We start from the raw sequence: 22578 nt of genomic DNA on the forward strand, positions 1-22578 counted from the left end.
AGAAGCACATGGTTGACAAAACCATATATTGAAACCATACGACACCGCGCGGACTCAAATATTGCACGTGACATTTTGGAAGATCCAAATGGTCCAAAGCCGGTGCTAATTTCTTGTGGTGGGCCAACAAGCTTGTACATCCAAGAAAATATAAAGAATTAGAACATGCTTCTTGTAGTTAATAATGTTTTGAAAGTAGAAAAAATAACATTAAAAATAAAAAATTTATATAATAGTGATACGTAATAATTGAAAGTTATACAAATGTATTCGATAATTTTTCATATTTTGAAATCTTTTCATGAAAACCTCATTTGTAATAGCATCAAAAATATCTTTCTCAAAGTACAAAATTAAAATATCATCTAATCATCAATCGTCCATTCGATTATGAAGTCGATTCTTGACAATCTTCATGGCAAAAAATACTCTCTCTACTGTAGCAGTTGTGATTTGTAAAATCAATGTCAACCTCAGAATTCTACAAACTAGTGTGTATACATTGTATGTTCTATATTATAAAATTCTTTCATAAGACAAATGTTGTAGTGGATATTTGAGCTCATATCTATTACTAATCGACCAGATATTGACCAAAGCAGATATTGAAAATGTTATAATATCGCACGTGACATTTTTAAAGATCAATCCACGAAAACTAATATCATGAAGAAATGGAAGTGGTATCGCATGTCAAGGTTCAAAACTCATCCTCACTTCCATCTAAATATAACACAAATCAACTTACTTTCTCTCACCACTTCAAAGTTCAAACTCAATCTAACTAGGTTCTACAACTTCAAACCAATAACTCCTCCATATAATTTTTTTTTTTTTTTTTAAAGAAAAACTAGTAGAGCCTTTGCTGCTTTCAATGTGTTTTTTGGAGCTCTCTGTGAAATTTTCAGAGAGAAATGTTACTTTCACATCATATTAGCCCAAACTCCACAAATACTTTTATCTGCGCTCCGAAATTGTATTGAGCACCATTCCAATGAAGAATATGACTCTGCCGCACACTTTAGGACCATTTGACTGAATAAATTGAAACCAATCTTTAGAGTGAACGGGCCTATAATTGTGGAATTTTGATCAAACAATTTGGTGTTAAAAACAAAGGAGAAATTTGGAAACATCTTGGGAAGGGACTCCTAAGTAGAATTGAACTAGGAGATTTTGTACTACTATAAATACTAGTGGTTTATTAGTGTTTTAGTAGAAAGAGAAAGCAAAGGTTTGTGTTGAGAGAGAGCAAGGGTGTTAACTTTGTAGTGTATCTCTCAGATTTAGCATAGGTTTCTATCGATAATGTAGGGTCTTAGAGATATAGGTTAGATTGAGGCTTATGTAATCTCTCGGGCGCTTGGGTATTCTTGGATTTCTTGGTGAGAGAAAATTATCGATGTGTGGTTGTACAAATTTTCTACATAATGAAGTTTTCGCTTGGTTGTCTTTTGACAACGACCGTAGCTTTTCCTCCGGGCTTGGAGGTTTTTCATATAAATCTTGTGTTGTGATTGTTATTTTTCTCAGTTTCAATTTCTCTATTGTCTTGTTGATTAATCTCTCAAGGAAGGAAGAGAGTGGGTCTAATTTCCCAACAATAATTTGAATCATTTCACCAATTAGAAGATGACATGTAGACCCTGCCAATGAAAAGAGTTTTGATCCATAAAAGTATAAAACATGCCCCGATTTATATCAATATATCAATTAGCGAGTTGAGATAGAAATTAATAAAAGTTAGGAACGAAGCCTTGGTGTAATGGCCAAACCTCTTACTATCAGACTTATTAAAAAAAACCTCACACTCATACTGAAATAGTGTGAAGAAGAAACTAAGATTTTTACCAGCAAATAAAAATTTATTCTATCATATAATTAATTGCAACTCCATTATACATATATATTTGATCAAATTAAATACAAGTAACTTATATTGCACATACAATTTTAATTTCACGACGTAGGGGCAAACCAAATCGTAATAAAACACAACAACAAAGATACATCACAAACCAAATGAACAAATGATTGAAACATCACAAACATAAAGTCACACAAACTAAGGAAATCCAGAACGAAAAGTTGTTTCACATCACATTAGCCCAAACTCCAAAGATTCTTCTCTCAGCTCTGATATTGTATTGAGCGCCATCCCGATAGAGGATGATCCTATCACCCACTCTAAGATCTTTGGACTGAACAAATCGAAGCCAATCGCCAGAGAGAACGGGCTTAGGATTTGGATCATTTCTCCGAATAGATAGTATGAAGTTCCATTCATCATCACGAGTGTCCGTGACTTGAAAGTTTGTTGTATGAGCTCCTACAGGAAATGGAAACTCTCTTAACGAGGCAGTAGGAAATGCTAATCTATAGTCAATATCAGTTTGTGAAAGTACTTTTCTAAAGAGCTCGACCATTGTTGAGATGAGAAGAAACCAACAAGATTTGTTGTTTTGTATACAAGCTAATGAAGAAGAAAATACGATGAAGTTTGGGAGTGTGAAATTTAGTATGGATTGTTGTGGTATTTATAGATTACAAAAACTGAATTTGTTGAATGGGATTGTTCGAACTTCATTCTCATTCTCGTATGATTTAATTTTGATATCTGGAGTTCCATGAACATTTTTGAACAAAGTTGGAAATCGCCCGATTGAGACTAAGATTTGCAGGCAGCTGCTTGTTTCATGCAAAAATGCATTTGTCGGCTGCAAATTATTTATTTTATATAAATGAAAATGACATCTGAAACTGCACACTTTTCTTCAAAAAATAAAAATAAAAATAAAATAAACCTCCGTCTTCCAGAACTTTGTGGCCTACAAGGACATTGAGATTTCAAATTGCGTTTCTTTTATTTAATTTGGATTTGCCATCTTTTTCTCCCTATATAATATAAGCCAACTTTTCTTTTGGGATCATTTTCAAAATATTGTAGAATGATAATTTTGAAAGCAAGAAAGACCTAGTAATTAACTATTACTTTCGAAAATAATGAAAACAAAAATAAAAAAACATAAACATGAAATGAAAACATAAATTTAACATGTTGTTTAGTTGTGTACCTAAAACATAAATTTGATTCAATACGAGATTGTCATGTAAGATATCGTGAAGTTCTACTCTTGATTCACAGAAATAGTCAGTGATCTTGATTCAAATATATGAGTAAGGATCACCAAATGATCCGCGGTCCGAGGAGCTCACAGTCAAAAGCCCGAAAATACTTATGGGTGGGCCTAGGCCTTAGTTTTTGGGTTGGGCCCTGCCTGAAGCCCGACTCCATGGGCTAAATTCAAGCCAAACGAGCCCAAAGCCCGAACAATGACCCAGGCTCATAAGCCCAATTTATCTGAGCCCAACCGAGCTTGGGCCAACATTTTTGGATGAGGGTCAGCCCAAAGCCTGAATGGTCAATCCAGGCTTGCGCCCTAAATTTATGGTCTGACCTAATGTCGAGACCTAAATATGAGCCCTGAAACGAGAAAAATGAGAGAAAAATGTCTACTTGCGTGTCGTCCAAGAGAGGGGATTGTCATCTATGTGGTTTTAAAAACTTTTTAAATTCTGTTTTTTTTAAAAAAAAAATTTGAAAACCTGTGGTAGGTTTTCATGAAAACCAAAACAAAAATACAAACAAATACTATTTTTTATTTTTTGAAAATCAAAAGAAAAAAAAACAGTAATACCAAACAGGGATATGTTGCTCACTCACCTCCAACAAGAAATCAAGGGAAGAACGAACTCTAGGAAGAATTCCAAAAAGAGTTTTAATTTATTTTATATTAATTGTGCCTGAATTTAAAAAGAAAAAGAAAGAGAAAAAGAGAATGATATTGTAAATGTTTTTAGTCCAAATCATATCATATAAAGCTGTTATCAATTATTAAACTGGAAAAGCTGTGTCTATTATGTTATTTGCTCGTCATTAATTGGTATTTAAGGACAATAGAATGATACATCAATCTGGGAAGACCTGTCCACTATGCATGCTTCGTAATAATTTCAAGTTACTAATTCAATTTCACAAGAACATTAAACACAAAGGTTTCCAACTACTTATTACCATGCCATACAAATGACAAACTCTCCAAACGAAGTAAATACGGTAAGGAAAACAAAGTAGCAATAAATCAATTTGTCATCATAACAAATCATAAACTCAATGTAGAAGTCATAAATCAGAAACCACACTCTTATCAGAATGCACTACAGGTAATGCTGATCCAAACAGCCCTAGCAAACTTTGTACTAAACTTGATTCCACAAATTGGATGTCTCGGGAAGTCAAGTGGTGTATGTTAATTTCCTGAATCATGACTGAACCATACAAGAAAGGGCCCAAAGATGGAACCCTGTTTTTTTATAAGTTACCACCTCCGGTAAGTCATCTATCTGCCAGCAACGACTACCAGGTGCACATGAAAATGACAACTGAATTTATCGAAAGGAAAGTAGCAAGAAACAAAGGAAAAGCGAAGGTATCAAGAGTTGAAGACCCAGGTGTGATCCCATAGAAGGGAAGAGCATTGAAACTGAAACTGTGGTAAGCACCAATTGAAGCAATTACTGCGTACAACACATCTCTGACTAGAACTTATATCTAAGTGCGGAGAGGACCAGTCACAGGACCATGGCCAGGACTGGCATCTTTATGTTTCAACGAGAGATTTGCAAATTGAGAATCAAGATCCCTGCTCTTAGAGCGGCGATGGCTAGATGATGGCTGCTGTTGATGTTGCTGATATAAGGCTCGCAGCCTTCCAATCTCCCTCTCCAACACCTCCTGTTCCACTGAACAACAGGCTTTAAACAGTTAAAATCTTTCAGATAAATATTTTCAACAATAGGTAAATAACTCTCATGAGTGGGGCTGGGGACAGGCAGGATGTACACAGTTATCCCCCACATAATACATAGATGATAGATATGTTCTTTACAAGAATTGAACTCATGGCCTCTAGGTTAAGGAAATAGACAAAAAAATCACTTCAACAATAACAAAAAAAATAGTTGTTAAGGAAAATCAGGTTAGTAACTCCATCTATCAATCACTTTGATGTATGACCTAAAAAACATCAATACTACAAAAGGACATGCTGACATATCAGTGTCGTTAATGGCGCTAGGTGCACTTAAGGTGCCAATACCTCATATCATCCAAGAAGCAAAGCACACTTGAAGGCATGAACCTGAATACGCAATGAGCTAAGTAAAACAAAAATAAATTACAGTAAAGTTATGCAACCATGCAGATTTTTTTTTTAATGCATCCTTAAAAGGTTATGGAGACTTTAACTCCTTGCAACAGATAGGGTGTTAAGGAGTTAAACTACTGAAATTAACGCTGCTTCTCCGTCACCTAAAAATCTATAAAAATTACAGCATCCCCCTCCACAAAACCATAACTTAGTCTGCAGAACCAAGAGAACAGAACATTAAACCATCTAATCTTTTAGAGTTCAAAGAGATCGCTGCTCCAACTAATAGCTTTTCAAATTTCAACTGCTGATCTTCTAAATTAACCAAAAAAAATAAGAGGAAAAATGTCAACAATCAACAAGTTTTTTTCCTTGTACATCTATACATACCCATCCCCTCCAAGCTCACAAGGCCACAATTATTCCTTATACTGGCCTTGCTACCACGCTAAAGTGACCGCAAAGCCACACAAACCTAAACAATTATAATTTGCCTTGATTGACAGGGTTGAGCTAACTGACTGCTAGTCAAGCGCAGCATCTGAGCTCATGATAATACCTACACAAAAAGAAATTTCCAACATTCCCAGATTGCAACACGAAGAAAATTAAGTTTCAGCCTCAACCTATTTCTTCCTTGCCATTAAATAATGAAGCAATTCTTACGACAAAAATGTCCACAGTACATCATATTAATTTTTCAGTCATTTCAACATGAGCACTAAATTGCTGTTTTCCTCCATAGCACATGCACAACAAGTCTTGCACAGATATGGTGCATGATACCTACTCGATAACATATAAAAGGTAATAAAACAACTAGACCTAGTTGACATCATTTCTAGGAAAAAAGCTCCCTCTTAGAGTTTAGATAAAACTTCATTCTAAGTAACAAAAGTTGGAAATCCAAGCAATAGAAGGATCAAAAAAAATGTTTTAGAAATTTAACACATCAAGTACATAACTTACAGTATTTGATAAGCTGCTCCTTAGATAGATTTTCCAAACGTTGCTTCAGAGCTTTGTTCTCCATGCTCAGAATAAGATTCCGCTGGTTGAGAAATTCAAGCTCAGCTGATACTTCAGATCCTTCAGCCTGTGGTGAAGCCCCTATTTACTTTTAGCACGAGAACAAAGAATATGTTTGCTCCAACAAAAGGTCTTAAATTGTTACAGTTTCAGCTTTCAGTTGTACTTACCTGTAAAGCGTGTACATTCCTTTCAAGCTCAGCTATGTATTGAAGCTTTCGAACCCGCGAACGTTGAGCAAATTGCCTACAAAAATAATAATCAACTGCTTATGAAAAAAATAATACAAATAATCAACTTATATTGACAAAAAAAGGATTATAATCAACCATTATTGACGAATGTCAAGCAAGAATCATTCATAAAACATCTTTCACTATAACACATTTCTTTTCTTTATTTTTTGATCGTTTTAACTTTTTTCTCCTGGGGTTGGGGAATTGGAGCCAGCTATTTATAACTTATAATTACCATTTCAACCAAGAATATACCAGTATTAATTACTAACCAAGCTACAAATACGTGGAAATTGCCTCACATTTTGTTTTTTAAGTGCTTACCAGACATATTTGTTTGCAAGTGACTATATAAAAGCCCTGAGTTACCACACCTGTATGAACAACCCTTAAAAAGCACTTCTAAATGACAGTTGAAACTAAAAGAAATAGGAATCACAAAGAGGGTCATTTCTGCTAGCAAGAAAATGCTCGGGAGCCTAATGTAGATAGGAACTAGCAATTCTGGAATTTTTTGTTCAAAGTCTTGGAAAGAAAAGGTTTTGGGAGGAAGTGGATCTGCTGGATAAAAAAATGTGTTTCTTCAGCTTCTTTTTCAATCTTGGTGAACAGGGCTGTGACAGAGTTCTTTCACTCCTCAAAAGGAGTTAGGCAGGGTGACCCCCTGTCTCCTCTCCTTTTCGTTTTAGGAATGGATATCCTGAGTTGTATGTTGGATAGAGCCATCTCAAACGGCATCCTTGAAGGGGTCACTATCAGCAATAGAACAAACTCTGTCATTGTGTCTAATCTTTTATATGCAGATGATGTTTTGTGCTTTTGTGGAGGAAGTGTGGAACAAGTTAACATCCTTCGCGCCATCCTTTTAGGTTTTAAAGCTATCTCAGATTTGAAGGTCAACTTAAGCAAAAGTCATATCATTCCTCTGGGAAGTACTGGGGACGTTGAAGTTTTAGCTGAGGCTCTCGGATGCAGCATTTGCAGCTTGCCCACAAATTATCTCGGGTTCCCACTTGGTGCTAAACATAAAGACCATAATATTTGGCGTCCTTTGATTGCTAGTTTTGACAAGAAGCTGTCAGGATGGAGAAGAAATTGCTTATCAAAAGCTGGAAGGTTAATGCTGATTAAGAGCACCCTCTCTAACCTCCCAGTTTATATGATGTCTATCCTGCCCATTCCTTCCCCCATCGCTGGTAGAATCGAGAAGATCATGTGTAGATTTTTGTGGGGCGATTCCCTGGAGAGCAAGAAGATGCATTTGGTGAATTGGCAGTGTGTCAAGCTCCCTAGAGAAGTCGGAGGACTTGGGATAAAATGCCTGATGACTTTTAACAAAGCCTTACTAGGCAAATGGTTACGGAGATTTGCCACTAGTAGGAATCAATTATGGAGGAGAATCATTGCTTGTAAGTATAGCACTGAGCATAGTGGATGGTGTACTAAGCAGAGTAGAGACCCTCATGGATGCAGTCCTTCGAAATTCATTAGAAAGGGTTGGGAGGTCTGGTTTGCTTTGACTTATTATCAAGCTGGTAAGGGAAACTCTATAAGCTTCTGGAATGACATCTGGACTGGAGACACTTCTTTAAGGGATTTGTTCCCAAATCTTTACAGTCTAGCTACTCAAAAGGGGGCCTCCATTTTTCAATTGCTTCAAACTCATGATAGAGATACCTCTTGGAACATCACCTTTACTCATGAGGCTTAAGAAGTGGAAATGTTTACTAGTTTCTGGCAGGTGGTTTATGGCGCAAAAACCTATCCCACAAAAGAAGAAATAATCTGCTGGAAGTTGGAAAACAGTAAATTGTTCTCGGTGAGTTCCTTTTATAAAGAGCTTCAAAAGGACAACATGCACCTTGGTAACAATCTTTTCCCCTGGCTCTGGTTATGGAAGTCTAAGGCTCCTCCTAGAGTTATTTTCTTTTGCTGGGAGGTTGTTTGGCAGCGAATCTTAACTCAAGACAACCTACAAAGGAGGGGCTTCTCTCTTGTGAATAGATGCTATTTGTGTAAAGCAGATTCAGAGTCTATTAACCACCTGTTCCTGCGCTGCCCCTGGTCCAGAAAGGTCTGGGAAAATGTTTGGAAGATGTTGGGTCTTTGGTGGGTCACTCACAATACTGTAGACAAAGAGCTGCTCGCGTGGGCTTCTATTGGAAAAGACAAACACCAAAAGAATTTCCTTCAGCTCATTCCTATGTCAGTTATGTGGCTGATTTGGAAAGAAAGGAACAACAGAATTTTTTAAAACAAGGATTCCTCCCTAGACTTTTTTATTGTAAATTGGTTTGAGTGCCTAAAATTCTGGAGTCTGTCTTACCCTAGAAATGTTTTTGATCTTATTAACTGCTCGTCCTTGGTGTAGTTGTGGGTTGCGCCCCTTCGGTGCTTGAATAATTTTTTTCTATTCAAAAAAAAATAACGACTTTCCTATTCCAAAGAATCACATCTTGGGCCATACTATTGTGTGACTACTAAATCAGATATTGATGAAGGAAGCCATTAATTCTAGCTAATATTTGTGTAATTTTATGTTTTCATAAGTTAGTTTATTATTGGGTCTGAATTTCCAGGTGTATTGGAATTTCGAATTTTAAAAGTATTTCTATTAGTCTGTCAATTAGGTTATTTTCCCAAATCAAGTCATATTTATAATTGGAGTTGTCTTAGTTTACTTTTAGGAATCTTAATATTATTTGAAGGAAGTATTAGTATAATTAGGATTACTAGAAGTCTATATATATATATATGGGTGTAATTTATCAACGATGATGAATGAGTAATACTGATAATTTTTATGTAAAGTTGCAATAGTTTAGATTCCTTACATGTTCAGTGAGCAGTGAGTCTGAGAGTGGAAGGTGAGTTTATTCAACTCATCCTGAAACATTCAGGGTGATTATTCTGTTTTCAGTTTTAAGAACCTACGAATTGGAAAAATTTTGTCCTAGGGATCTTGATTTGGGATTAATTTGGGTAGAGGGTTTTTAGCTCGCTAAATCCTAAACAAAATCTACATCCGTAGTTTAAAAACTACATCAGATATGCTAAAGAAAGGTCAATGTTGCTAATCAAGTGAGAGTCCACAAGAAGACTGGAAAATAAAATAAATAGGAAGACCGTCAAAGAGGTTGTCAAAACTGAGTGCTCAGATTATGGTAGGAATAAAAATATGATGCTGCGACAATTTTCCTTGTGAAAAACTTTACAAATCTTAGATAGTTGAATACAAGGGCTTCCAGTCAATTTAAAAATTAACAAGAGAAGACAAAAATGCATCTGGAATTTAAGAGCACCTAGTTCAAACTCTGTCATTTTTATTTTTCTTTGCACAAGTTAAATTTTAGACGAACACATCCCCTTCTAAGTTTTGCATTTTGTCATAAAATTGACAAATCAGACATCGAATGAGGACTAAAAAATATTAGATTCATTAATTGCAAACAAACATTGGTCGACAACAGGAATTTTGAACTATACACAAAGGAACAAAATAACTAAATAAGGTGAAATGCAAGCACCATCTAACCTTCCATTTCATCTTATGGGAATTCAAAGATGTCATTACACAACTCCTAACATACTGGCTTGAGAAATGACTAAATAAGTAGATGGTCTGCAATTCCATTATCTTAATGTAAAATGTATACCATTTGATCTATATGAAGCCATCGCGAAATTATTTTAATTTCTTCCTTAAATCCCCAATTCTTTCTCCCCCACACCTAACATATTTTCACAATATATCAGCTGATGGAAACTAAATTCATGTTGTATGAACAGTAATCCCCAAATGGATATGAACATGGTTACAGATTAATGTAATAAGGATTCCCACATCTCTTGTGAGTAATAGAGTCAGCTGTAAAGAATGGCACCATATAGCAAGCTGAGAGCAACTCGTCCAATGCTCTGCCTCATAACTGACCGAGCTGTCAACCATCATTATCAGGAATTTCATCAAGATACAATGTTATCTCATGAAAAATCAATGTTCTGCCAGTAGGGAGAAGTAATGAAGGTCACAACTCAAAAATTCAGATTGAAGTGAAAGGACATCATTATGGAGATTTTATGTAATTTTTACCAACATTACAATGATATATTTTCTCTCACTATTGTTTATAACAATAATGGATAAGAAGGAATGGGTTCAAGTCCCCAAACAATCCCCCAACCCTTCCACAAAAATGCTAGCCTACAGCACTACATAAAAAAGGCACTATATTTTCGGATGTTATTAAGTGGAACTAGGAACATGAGAAATTTGAAGGTTTTTATGCATATGGTAGGCACAAATGATATCTGAAAACGATCCAAATATTGCTAACAAGGTGCAGAAAATTAATGGATGATATAGAGGGAGAGGAATTGTATGATTTTCAACTCAGTAGTCTGGTTTTGACAGCTTCATAGACAGCTGGTTTAGCAATTAGCAGCTTTAAACTTTGGTGTACCTTCCTTTACGACAATGTCCTTGAGGCTATAAGTCTAGCTACTGTGTAATCTCTGGTCCGCACGGACCGCACCCCCTTGGTGCCTCAATAAAATATTTGTATTAGAAAAAAAGATGAATTCAAAATTAACAAATAAATGATAGGGGTGGTTATTAATGGATCTTGAGCCAAGAAGGGAAGAATCTATTGACTCGCGCAAAAGGGGTAGTCAAGGGAAAAGGGTTGGTATCTTTGCCAGTGACGAAAGTATGTTCCATAAGAATAGTGTCAAAAACAAATTTCTAAAATAGAAAGCATTTCAGGAAAAAATACATTCTAAAATGCATATTCACTCGTTTACATGGTCAAAGTAAGTATGGAAAAAGAAGAACAACATCAACGTGAAGTCTACTTTATTCGCAGAATCCACTACAATAAATTGCATACTTTTCAGTTTTGACCAAGTCCCAGCTATTCTAGCTTCAACCATATAATCTTTTCACAAATACTTCAACACCATTCATAACAGCTAACACTTTTTTTAAATGCAGAAGAGATTTTATTGCAAAATCATCGAGAAGGTGCAACCAAGAAGGAGTAAATGCATGTAAAGAATAAACCAATGGAAGTGTCTCCTCTGATGTACAGGACATGAAATGCACCAAAACATGATACAAGCAACAGAATAAATAAGTTGGGGAAGCAGCAAATGACAATTAGAGCAGAACAGCCAAGGATACAAGTCTCTGGTTCATATGAACAGGATTCTAAAGTTAAAAATAAAAAAAAAATAAAAAAACAATATAACACTATAGCAGCAGGAAAATAAATAGAGAACATACTGTTTAGCACGTTTTGTCTCCGTCTCAGATGGGGAAGGCTTAGCATGACCATCATTGTTCTCAGACAAAGCTTTGGGGTCAGGTGGAGCGGATTCAGCTAGATCCTGCTCTTCATTTGTAGATGCAAACCCATCCACTTCCGGTGGTGAACAAGATGATCCTGAATTCGGAAGAGAAATATTTTCCCTCATAGCATGAAGTCCGGTTGAGTGGGTCACAATATTCATTGACGGTTCCCATGCCCTACTCTTCTGCTTTCCCAAGTTCAACTCACCATAGAGAGAAGAATGGCGAGCATCTGTGTGATAACTGAAGTCTCGAGAGCCCCAAGAAGGTATAGCTGCCATATTTTTAAATCTGTACTGATCCTGTGCTGTGTAATCTATGTTAGAAGCATTAGTTGCATCTACATATGCAAAGGAGTCACTTGATGAACGCCGATGTCCTCCTCTGCGAACATGTGTCTCTGGCTCATTAAGTAGATCATCAAGCCAAGAAGGTTGCTCTTCAACGAAGAGGGTCTCAGAAGAAGTTCTTTGATGCTGTGCACTTGCCTCCTTAGGTTTTTGAAAAGCTTTTGATCCAATTACATTGCTAGGGACATAATCAACATATGATGGGGAAACACTAGGAAAAGGAATTTTAGGTGGAAGCAAAGCGTGCTTTCCAGAGTACACAAAATTTCTGATGTTTGATGACCCCTTGGAATTTGCCATTTCTGAAACACAACAAGCCCCTGCGGTACAGGAGAAATCGATATTCTATTAGAAAAATACTCCCATGAGTCCAAGTACAGTACTAAAATCAACAAAATTACTTCTAATATCCTGTCATTATTGTCATTGCTTGCTTAGTCCACAAAACAATGTGCAAACAAGGGGTATCAAATCATGCACACCCATATGAGTTTTTTTGCCGCTCGAACAACGCATTACATAAACATAACAGGTGCACATAAGGAAGCTGTAAACCATAAGAATCATATTGCGTATCAAAATGCTTGCAACCACTTAGCCGGATTCAAAAAAAAATGGTATAACATAGAAACAAGCAATCTCCGCAAGTAAAACTACACAGCAACTTCTCTCTCTCCTCTTTTCCGAGTAGAACAACAGAAATACTGCAAAGTTAATATAATTGGAAGGAAAAAAAAAATTCAAAAAGAGATCTGGCCAGCCATGAGCAACTACCACACGCACAAAAAGCGACCACCCTCTTCTCTGTTGCCAACAATAAAAAGTTTCAGAGCCTCCCTTGAGTCGAAAGTCTTTATCTTATCACCTTGGTGCTTGAATAAACTTATTTTCCATTCACGAAAAAGAAAAAAGAAAGTCTATATCTTATCAAACGCCAAAAGACCCGGAAAACGAAGGATTCAAAGCTCAACTTTCTAAACTTTTCCAACATCCTCTTAGGAGAAAAAAAATTATAGAAGGACATCAGAAAACCCTAAAGGGCCTAAACCAACAAAATTTTTAAATCGGACCAAAATGCTGCAATGTGCAAGTTAAAAATCAGAAATAAACAAATAATAGCCAATCATCTGAGCAAAAAACAACAACAACGATATTCGTTTTGGAAGCAAAGGACACAAATTGAAGGTATTTCAAAAATAAAATCACAAAAGTACCTTTCCTGATTGAAGAATTGAGATCTCGAAATCAATAATCAAATGAAACTTTATCTGTTGAAGGGTTTGCTCCTCCCCTTCGAAGCTCCCATCTCTCTCTCTCTCTCTCTCAGTGCTTGTGAGTCTGGCGTTGAAAAGGGGCTAGATTGAAAATCCAGAAAGTATATCAATTTATAGTGTTCCACTTTTTAATATATTTTATTCATATTTTCAACCCAAAAAAACTGTCAATTTGTATTTCTGTCATATGAGATATTGAGATTTGAGATTCAAGAATCAATTTATTTTTTTTCCCTTTTTTTCTATATGGAAATTGGAAAGAATCAATCAATGAATCAGCGGATTTTTTTATTTATTTTTGGAATCAACGGATCATTGAAAATTGAAATTGCAAGAATTATGAATTATTTTTAATTATTTATAGTGTTCCACTTTTTTAATATTTTTGTTTTTCATATTTTCAACCCAAAAAAAACTATCAATTTGTATTTCTGTCATGACATGAGGTTCAAGAATCAATTAACTCTTTTTTTCCCCTTTTTGTATATGGAAAGAATCAATCAACGGATTTATTTATTTATTTGTTTGTTGCAAGAATTATAAATTATTTTTGACTTTTATTGAATCTTCTCCATTTAAATTAAATAATTTATAAATAAAAATAAGTACCTTTCTTTCCCATACAAAAAATTATGTACTTATAAAATGTTAAAATAGTCCATAAACTTCTTTTTCTTTCCAAATCACATGTTATCTACAAGGACGTAATAATCAAGCAAAGTGAAAGACCTAGAAATTGATTTTCACTTTAATAAGAGTAAAAACTAAGGAAAATATTTCTATCATGATTTCTATTTAAAAAATTAGGGAAACTTGTAAATGTTAATTATAAACACCAATTAATCATCTATCTCAGAACTTGTTAGGTTTTGTAGAGAGTTATATTCTTTGTTAATACAACATAATCAAGAAAGAGGATTATATTAGTTTGCATCAACTAAGGTTTTTTCTCTATTTAGTTAAGGTAAGTTATAAAATATTATATGTTCATGCGTTACGCCTAGCATCATTAGAATTCTAAATAATTTGATTGTTTAGTGTAAATAAAATCGTTTAACAAGTATATATTTCTCTTGCCCATGGATGAACATTTAATGATGATCTTTGCGGGTAGATAAGTTTGGCCCGGCTATCCCTAATGCCAATGCACACAATTTTTATGGATCATGTGGGACTCACGATTTTCACATAGATCATGTGAATAAATCTTAGCATTTGGGATGGTTGGAAAAACACACGGATTTAACTTTTTCCATTTTTTTATAGACGTATATAAGAAGGTGAATACAAACACCAATATAAGCAAATAGGTATTTAATGATGGTTTTATACCCTAGTGGTCCGAGAAAATAAAATATTAAATATCAAATATCAACAAGTCAATGGCTGAAAATGAGTTCTCTTACAAAGCCTTTGGATTCTCTATCCCCTAATATCTTTTGTGGGTAGGATGAAGGGTTTTTCTTTCTTTCTTTCACTTAGGATAATAAGTAAAAAGCACATAATACTTAGATGCCATTAGTGGCAACCTGAGTGATTAAATTACAAGTAAAGTGTTAGCAATGTGGTGTAAGTTGTTGGTATGGATTGTGATTGGTCAATGAAATTTGAGAGAGAAGAGAAAGTGCATAAGAAGACAAGAAACTCCACACATATAAAGAAAGAGACAACAAATTCCCCATTTGTTTAAAACACACAAAACACAACTTGCCCTCAAAAATTAATAAATCCGGCTTTTGCCCAATTGCAGCTTGTTGCAGGGCTGGATTATGCTCACCAACGAAGACATTGTTTTTCTCTCTCCATCAAAGTTTCTAAAATTTCAAAGTTACCCACATAAAAATGCTATATATATAAATAGCCAAACCTTATATCTATCTGGGCAAAGAAATTCAGTGAATCTCATAAAGAACATCAATGCATTCCATGACTAAGGTAAATTAAGACATAATCAGCTTAATCTCATAAAGAGCATCAATACATTTTCTTAACTACGGTTTTAAATTAAGACATAATCAACTTCTTCCATATGGCGTACCATAAATGAGAAGGAAAACCAAAAAAAAAACAAAATGTTGTAGAATCAAATACAAATGGCCAAAATACCTCACCCGTGTCGTATACAACACACAAGGAATGTTCATACCAAATATGTCAGTTATTGTCGTATCCAGCTCTACGACAAATGTCGCTATCCCTAAAGTCAACCAATAGCAAATCTAGGATTTGCTTTCACTGGTGGCATAATTAAGTAGCGGAGATCATGGGACAACACCCCCAAAAATTTTTTGGGTTATTTATATGACACGAAGATAATAGTTTCAAGTATCAAAATAGTACATATTTATTTATCATAATTGTTCTCTACGAATTTTCATATTCTGAAAACACTCTATTACAACATGATTAGTAATTGATCCAATCAATTTTTTTTTTTGTGAAACATACAAAACAATTATTTAAAAACTGGTAACTAATCTGATGGCAACATATATCTCTAGTAGGTACTCAATTCTCAAAAGTCATGCACATTTTTTCAATAATAGATAATGTTATCTACCGTGTGCGTGTTGTTTTAGATTGGGGTAGCAAAGACCAATGATAAAAGTATGGAGCACTAAGTTAGAATGATTGTATAGGTTAGAATTAGAATATATTTTCACTTTTATATTGGTTGACCTTAAGCATTGGGGCCCCAAAGTTTAATTGGTGGGCACATTTTGTTTAATATATAAAAATATAACTAAATTTTTTTCACTGATGACCTGTGCCGCCAGTGCCTTACAATTGGGTCCGCCTATGAAGTCGAACGTAGTTGGATAAGTTCATTTCACAGATTTCTGAATTGTTAATAGGTAGATATTTTATGTGTTTATGCACTCTTTTACATTGGTTTGTGTCTCTTTGAATGCAATTGAACTATAATAATGCCTAAATTATTACAAATGTTTAGATTTCAGGATTCAATACGATGCAGCACAAAAAGGGTAAAAGTATGCATTAAAGTGAGAAGTGATCGATTGGGAAATTAATTGATTGATCGGGCAACCGTCAAGTAATCCCAGTTGAAAAACTTGGGGCTTTGCCAGTTGAGCACTACGCAAAAGTGATCGATCATGAGTTAAGCTGAGATTCACATCATCAGTCAAGTGATCGATCACTCCCCAAACCGATCAATCACTTACGCGAAGATCTGATTTTTAACTTAAGTCGTTTCGCAAATTTGAGCCCAAATTAAGTGGGTCCAGCTCATAATTGAAGATTTTGATTAAGGGCAAAGCTGGGATTACAAAGGGATATAAATATCAAGAGGTTTTGCTAGGGTTTATCCTTGATTTTACACAAAAGAAGTAGCAGCCAAGGAGCTTGGACGAAGAGGAAGAAGGGATTCTCCAAGATTTTATGGGTTTACTCTCTCTCTATATTCATAGGTTTCCTTTATATTGTAATATGAGGAACTAATCCTCTAACAATCTAACTAGCCACCAACAAGCAAACAACCAGATCTAGGTGTCATACAGATGGATCGCCGCATAGCTCCTACAAGGAGAGAGAACATCCGATACTTTGAATCATTGGAGAGAGAAGCAAAAAAGTGAAACCAATTTTAAAAAATATCTTGTGAGATAGAAATGTTAAATTTCTATTTAAGTTTAGGATTTTGAAAAAATTATCTATGTGACATGTTTAGTTGGTATAGCACATAGATCATATAAATCATGGAGCTCAAAATTTATGTACCTATATCATTTTCGTTTTCATTTAGGAAATTTTTGGAACAAATGGACGGCCACCATTATACAACATTAACTTTTCTCATTTAGGCATTTTTTTTTTCAAACACGTGGATAGTGACCAAAGCAAAACCATCATCTTCTCAATTAGGCATTTTTTCAAACACTCACCATAGGGAAAAAAAAAATTGATCCTAGTTGTTAAGCCTGTTTAGAGACAATAGAGACGAAAGAGACACTTGGTGATAGTTCAGGGACAAAAAAAAAATCCGTCCATGAAAAAATGGTCAGCTCCCATATGTATTAACAGTTAAAAAAAAAACATCAGCCTACTGTATGGAAAGCAGATTTTGCAATTAAATCAGGATAGACAAGAAGCCAGAGCACCAAATCTCAAGAGAAGCACCCATATATTGGAGCAACTGAATTTGTTGTTAGTCCTATAATAAAACGGAGTAGGCCAAAAGCATGTTAAACATCCACTTCCTTCGGCACAAATTTGTGAAAAGCTAAAGAACAATATGCCAATGTTTGCCCTAAATGAGAATTTATATCTGGAGGTGAAAAAAGTACGGGGAAAAGTTCTGATAGTTATTGATCCACTGGGAACCAGTAAATGGATTAAATAGTGATGGAAAACTTAGTTGCTTTCAAGGGAGGAAATAGTTGAATATCATCAACCTTACAATCAGTGTCTATGATACAACATGAATATCAAAGAGATCCTCAACATGCAAACTATACCCCAAAAAGGATACCACCTCCCCAAAAATCAGATTATATACTTGTATAGAATGTCATGTAATTATAATCCAATACCGTCAAAGCTCTAATAAAGTTAAATAAAGCTCTAGAAAAGGTAAATTTAGACAACATCAGATGACACACAATTATTCAGATAGCTGGTTACTTTATGGGGGCAGCAGGATCTAAATATACAGCGCAGATCCTGGTGCCATGGAAATGGACTTTTGAGTAGATATCTCCAAAAAGCAGGATTTTGAATCAAACAGGAATATATTCGTCGTCTGTATAACTTCTAATTAAACTAAAGTCATTTCATGACAACAAGATGTACTAAGACAAACACAAAGAACAGGGGAAAGAAAAGAGTTTTTTAGAGAAAAGCAAGCACCATAGCTAATGCAAAAGGCTGAAATTATAAATGAAAAACAGATATAGGTAACAACATAAATGAACTATGCATTGGCTCTGCTCTCACATAGCATAATAAGCTAGTTTATACTTGATCTAAATTCTGAATGCAAAACTGCAACAAATATAAGTAAGTGTAAATTTAAAAATATGTTGGAGTGCTTTACATGGTATATCTATATGGTGGAATGATGACCATAACACTAATCTATTGAGATTGATGATTTAAATACAAAACAGAGAGAACATGAAGTCCAGAAAGAAACAAAGCAAATCATCAAGATGAAAACAATTATTTGATAGCATACAAAGACCATATAGATTCACAACCAATAAACCACAATGAAACACCAAATGTTCCAGCAACTGTACAAGTATGTCTCAATGCATAGAGTTGGTCACTAAAGCCCCCAGAAAACTAAAATGAGACAATCGAGTATGGTACTTATGGACATAAGATCAAATAGGATTCAATTAGACTTTGTAAACTAGGAGGATAACTGGAGATGACAGGTTTTTCGAAGCTATAGGAGGTCATCCGCAAATAAAATGTACTCAGAACAGTCAAACAAGCCGCTTAGAGCTTCTCCAAGCCAAAAAGCCTTACTGACCACAGCATCATACACTTTCATCTCTTGAAGTTCATGCCACAAAATTAGGACAACAGCCAGCAGCAGAAATTACGGAGAATATATATTACAAGCAGCAATTAGGACAATTTAGAGAAAATCATTGGGAAAAAAGAGGAAACTACTCAAGCCGCAAGGAAGCATTTACTGAAATATGAATCGAACGAAGTGGCTCATTATGAACAATAGCATTCGTAGTACCAATTTAGCCAAATTTACACACAATAGGTAATAAGCCAATCCAATATAATATGTAATGAGATGAAACACTCACATACAAACTTTTCAGGATCTTTTACCCTCTGGCCTTAAGCTCCGCTAGTCTTCTTGACAAATCACCCTCATCGACCTTCTCCTCTGACTGGGTAGGCACGGCATGCATAGCTGGCTGCGGCAGCCCGACGGACACCTCCAATCCATAGTTATCTGCCACCTGCTGCATCAAGCTGTTGACCTCACCTTCAGGCGTCGACAGCGAGGTGGAACCTGCCATCGCACCCTCCATGAACTCTGCCTGCACCTCCATGTTCACAAACTGCTTTTCGAACTGATCCATGGTTTCCGACATCTTCTGCAAATTACCGGTGCCAAGAGAGGACTCAAGGGACTTGACGATGCTTCCCATGGACTTGTTGATGGTGGTCATCTTGGCCTGAGTGTCGAGCCTGGCAACAACGGCGTCGAGGCGGGAGGCAAGACGGAGGTAGTTCATCTGCTCGTTGCGTTTGCGGATGGCGTTCTCAGCGTAGATCCTGGCACCGTCCATATTCCCCTTCTCAATAGCCTTCTTCACTTTCAATTTGTCCGCCTTCTCTTCTTTCTCACACTTCCTTGCCTGCCTCTGCAACGACTTCGCCGTGAATTTAAGGTCCATGATCTGATTCAAAAGCTTCTCCGTGTTCCCCATGCCGATCTTCGTGTAGATTTTTGAAATCTAGGGTTTCAGATCGAGAGTAAAACAGAACTTCTATGGGCCATTTTGGAGCTGCAGATGATATAATAATTTGAATCCTTGAATCGCTGACTCGTAAAAGTAAAAACGACTCGTTAACGCGTACGAGCGTGTTGGGATACATTAACTATTAAGTAATTGCCTAATTTGAGCCGGGGACATGAGAATGATTCGTCAAAGAAATTGGGGTTTTCTTTTAGGGAAAAGTATGCTTGAATCCCCGTATTTTGTGAAACGGATTGTTTGAGCCTCTGTACTTTATTTTGGCTCTTGCAAGCCCTCCTACTTGAAGTAATGGATTAATTGAACTCTTGAGATAATTCTGTTATAACGGTGACCGCATGTCCATTGACTGCGTATGTGTAAATTGTTTTTTATTTTTTAAATTCTAACATGGCACACAAGTGTGTAAGGCCAATAATAAGTCATCACATGTCATTAGTTAATATTAAATTTTTTTCTCCAATTGTTTAGCATTCTGTTTAATTATTTCTAAGTTCTTTTCATGGATTTGGGGAGTGTTAAATCGCTATCTGAACTAGAGCTATCCTGTAACACCAATAATCAATTAATAGAAGCTATCTTATAACACCAATAATCAATGAACAAAAAATTCTAAAACATGGTAACACATACCTCAAATTCTGAGAAAGAAGTGCGAACTGCTCTCACTTTCACCATTGTAATGAAACCCTTGTACCAAAATTGGAAACCATGAGTACTAAAGAACCCTAATCAAGAACCCAAAAACCCTAACCCAAACTGATTCCCATCATACTCTAGATTCCCATAAACCCAAACTGATTCCTATAATAAAAGACCCAAATCGAAAAAGGAAACCCCAACCTAATACCCAAATAGAAATCGAAATCACACATCCAACAAGAACCCTAATCGCAACCACAACGAAAGATCAAAATGACGAATGTGCTCTCACTTGGAGTTCGCAATGGAGAGTGAGAGTTCGAGTTCGTGATGGAGATTGCGAGTTCGCGAAGAACCCTAATCGAGTTCGAGTATGTAAAATCGAAGGTTCGCAATGGAGGAGAGTTCGAGTTTTCTCTATGCGGCTACATATGAAATCCAACGATGAAAGTCCTAATGAAGAGAGACTTGTATAGTTTAAGCCACATCAGCATTCGGTTTTTTTAGAAATTGCATGTCATGTCAAATAATAAGCGCCACATCAACATTTGTGAATGGAAATTGAGCTGAGGGCTAACGTTGCCCATTATTTCAAGTAGGAGGGCTTGAAAGAGCCAAAATAAAGTACAGGGGCTCAAACGACCCTTTTGAACATTATTTGCACCACATTTTTTACTAAGTACACCCCATTAACCCTTTAAAAACACATTAGAGTGGGATGTACTTCGTAAAAAATGGAGTGCAAATAATGTTCATCATTGTTTTTGATTCTCCTTGGCCTTTTTCTTTTTCTTTTTTATTGGAATGTATGGTGAGTTATGAGAATCAAATTTAATATTTTTGTGCGAAATTCTTGTTAATTTTCTCAAAAGCTCATGAAATCGACCCTAAATTTTTAATATAAATATTGGGATAATAATGATTTGTATTAAAATAGTTTAATCTGTATATCTTAAAGTTGAACATTAGTAAAGTTGAAGAAACATCCTCATGCTGCCACATTAGCTTTCAAATTTATTGGTATAAGCCACTTGACTAATTATTATATTTCAAGTAAATAGGATTAATTCTGTTTTAAAAACTACTCATAATTCTCGTAAGGATACCTCATAATAATTCATAAATCATTTGTAGGGCCTCAAAAAAGACTGTATGTATAGATACAACCTAATTTAAAGCCCACAATATTGATTGCCTTAATTGTAAACCAGGCTCCATATGAGTTACTTTGAAACTTATTAATTTCCTGTCAACTCCCAAAATGAAGAACCGTCACAACCACCAGGCCTCCATTTCTTTTAAGGCAAAAATTTGTCAGATATAAAAGTCACAAACCCATAAAAATCAACCTTTTACAATCTCAAAGGAGCTGAACCAAGGAGAAAAAACACTTTGAAGCTAATATAATAGTACTTTTTAAAAAAATAAAATCAATGGTCTTACAGAAAATATAATAGTACTCTTTAAAAAAATTGCAATTCATTGGTGCTAAAACTACCTAGGTGATCTTCCTTTAGAATATCTCTCCATGCAAATTTACGTTTAAAATCACTATATTAAATTTTTTAAAAAAAAAAACAACGATAAGCATTTAAAAATTTCAAATTACAATTCAGATCATCAATTTGTAATAGAAACAAACAATGTGAAATTATTAATCAACTATTACTTTAAAGCTTCATATTCAAATATAAGAATCCGCCCACGCAACACGCAACACGCAAGTTCACCACTAGTATATAATAATCATCAAACTCAATAAGATGAGCAGTTTCTCTATGCAGTTGTCAATAAGTTCCAACAATACCAAATTGCTTCTAGTCTTTCTTCTATATTTTATTTCGTTCATACATAATTCTTGACTTTCATAACTAATCAATGACTTCTGTATTAGGGAATTCTTCTCGAAGTATAGGCATGTATTTGTGAGATGATCCTTTTCAAAAAATTCGTCTTTTTTAGAGGAGAACATGTTCCTAATCTTTATTTTACTATTGATGTATAAAAAAGTTTG

General features: G+C 35.2%; 2 protein-coding genes across 2 annotated transcripts; both read right to left on the reverse strand.

Moving 5' to 3' along the window:
• Positions 1 to 4129: 4129 nt before the first annotated feature.
• LOC119984698 (uncharacterized protein At4g06598-like) lies at positions 4130 to 13526 on the reverse strand. Its single transcript, XM_038828773.1, has 5 exons — positions 13390 to 13526; positions 11760 to 12495; positions 6410 to 6485; positions 6180 to 6306; positions 4130 to 4803 (listed from the first exon to the last, which is right to left on the reverse strand). Exons 2-5 carry the CDS (start codon positions 12473 to 12475, stop codon positions 4613 to 4615), a joined length of 1110 nt encoding a protein of 369 aa, XP_038684701.1. The 5' UTR covers positions 12476 to 12495; positions 13390 to 13526; the 3' UTR covers positions 4130 to 4612.
• A 5484-nt stretch (positions 13527 to 19010) lies between these two features.
• On the reverse strand, positions 19011 to 19999 carry LOC119984883 (ESCRT-related protein CHMP1B-like). Its single transcript, XM_038829027.1, has one exon. The coding sequence runs from the start codon at positions 19872 to 19874 to the stop codon at positions 19263 to 19265; it is 612 nt and encodes a 203-aa protein (XP_038684955.1). The 5' UTR covers positions 19875 to 19999; the 3' UTR covers positions 19011 to 19262.
• Between the last annotated feature and the right edge of the window lie 2579 nt (positions 20000 to 22578).

This window comes from Tripterygium wilfordii, chromosome 18 (assembly GCF_013401445.1).
Source record: "Tripterygium wilfordii isolate XIE 37 chromosome 18, ASM1340144v1, whole genome shotgun sequence".
Lineage (NCBI taxonomy): Eukaryota > Viridiplantae > Streptophyta > Magnoliopsida > Celastrales > Celastraceae > Tripterygium > Tripterygium wilfordii.

Bases quoted from the DNA above. Each gene is read 5' to 3' on its own strand.
- LOC119984698 (XM_038828773.1), bottom strand. From the start codon at position 12,475: ATGGCAAATTCCAAGGGGTCATCAAACATCAGAAATTTTGTGTACTCT. The intron at 6,486-11,759 runs GTATGTTCTCTA...TTATTTTTGTAG, and splicing joins GAGACAAAACGTGCTAAACA to GCAATTTGCTCAACGTTCGC. The intron at 6,307-6,409 runs GTAAGTACAACT...GCTTCACCACAG, and splicing joins GGAATGTACACGCTTTACAG to GCTGAAGGATCTGAAGTATC.
- LOC119984883 (XM_038829027.1), bottom strand. From the start codon at position 19,874: ATGGGGAACACGGAGAAGCTTTTGAATCAGATCATGGACCTTAAATTC.